This window comes from Clupea harengus, chromosome 3, assembly GCF_900700415.2.
Source record: "Clupea harengus chromosome 3, Ch_v2.0.2, whole genome shotgun sequence".
NCBI classification, from domain to species: domain Eukaryota; kingdom Metazoa; phylum Chordata; class Actinopteri; order Clupeiformes; family Clupeidae; genus Clupea; species Clupea harengus.
The window spans coordinates 1,210,001-1,211,708 of record NC_045154.1 but is presented as its reverse complement, the minus strand read 5'-3'; the positions used below and the strand labels follow the sequence as shown (position 1 = coordinate 1,211,708).

The 1,708-nt window shown below is 35.6% G+C and overlaps 1 protein-coding gene across 1 annotated transcript in view; it reads right to left on the bottom strand.

Moving 5' to 3' along the window:
- Window positions 1–251: 251 nt before the first annotated feature.
- slc5a12 (solute carrier family 5 member 12) overlaps window positions 252–1,708 on the bottom strand; it is a 9,972-nt gene continuing 8,515 nt past the window's right edge. The window contains 1 exon segment of the mRNA XM_042707440.1: window positions 252–916. Coding sequence (XP_042563374.1) covers window positions 774–916 — 143 coding nt within the window. The 3' untranslated portion in view covers window positions 252–773.

The following is a 1,708-nucleotide window of genomic DNA, read 5'->3' as shown; positions in this document are numbered from 1 at the left end:
GTTTTATTTTGACCAGATAGGGGTAGTCATGGTTCATAGTAGCATTCCAGTTCTCTGGGTTTGAAAGCAAATCAAATAACATTGAATAATAAAACAATTCATCTTGAATAATCATTTCCTTTATAGACTGTTTTTATTTCACAAACTTGAAAACAAACACAAATACAACATTCTGTTTGAAAAATACTGATGAACCTTTAGTTTAGTTCATCTATAATGCACTATTATGCACTCTTCCTTTTAATCTTTCATTTTTCTGTGCTCTTTTGTTGTTATTCTGCTTCAATGCATTTTCCTTTTTTTAATCGTTTTAAAAATCTCTCTTTTTTATTTCTCAATATTCTCTTATCTGTTCATTTGTATAGCGCTTTTAATTGCCAATGTCTGTGATTTATGCTATATAAAGCACTTTGAAGTGGGGATGTGTATGAATTGTCCTAAAAAATAAACGTGCCTTGCCTTGCCTATGAGTACATCACAGAATATTTTTAAATGATGCCATTCTGAAACTAAATGTTTACGCCTGTGCATCCTTAACAAAACCAGAATTGTCATATGCTGTATCCTGTATGTTGAAGGTTTTAATTGAAGCCTCATAGTCTGGACAACTGTCCTCTGTTAGATGTGTGTTCCCCAGATCCTGTTAAGATACAAGAAAACGTATTGGTAATGAAAATGCATCAAATCTCTGGTGGAAAACAGACCTGAGGGATATCACACTTAGTGTTAAACCTAAATGAACAAAAACAGAGTTAAGCAGAGTAGAGTAGAGATTAGAGAAATCTGACCAGTGTCCTGTCCTTCTCGTGGTCCACCCCACACCAGCACTGCGTCCTCAGCCTCTTTGAGCAGAAGCAGAAGAGGTCACACACAGGTCGGATAAGTCCCGGCTTCACCTCTTTGGGATCGGCGCAGCCTGGCACCAGTGGTGAAAATAAAAAAAAACACCAATTGATTTGAGCAAAATATAACAGAAAATGCTTTCATATTTATTCGTGTATTACTTAAGTAGGTATTACTTGTAAAGAAGTATTTTAGTTATTTGCAATCTTAAATGTATGTGTTGCCTATGTTATGTATGTGCTAACATGAATCTAACAATGTATTTAATAACCAGGGGTGTTAGTGTCTGGACGTATGCACTGAAGGCAATGTAAGACCAAGACGTGTTGCATTACACTTGAAAGCTATACATTCCTAAAGTTCATTTTTGTATGGGTCTGCTTGGAGCACAGGTGATCATTATCAGAAAGAACATTAACAAGAAATTCTAAGCAAATCCAAATAAAAAAGTCCCCAAATACATACGGTTGCCGTATAGAAGCCACTTAGATTTGTATTCGCTTGGGATTCATTATTATAATTTTTTAAATTAATCAAGCACAAAATGTAATGTAACATATGTCTTGGTCTTGCATTGCAGTCAATGCACACGTCCATATACTAACACTATTTTTATTCTCCAAAACGTTTGATGTGAAAACTGTGTTAAGGTATAGCTAAGAGTCGTCCAGACCACCCTCACAAAAGTATCTCTTAGAGAAGGTATGCCTTAGCTAGGGGCGCTCTGGGAAACACCTTGAAAAATGAAGGTACATCTTAAGGTACAGTGCCCTCCACAATTATTGGCACCCCTAGTTTTAAATTAACAATAAAACACAATAAAAATAGTGTTAGTATATGGACGTGTGCATTGACTGCAATGCAA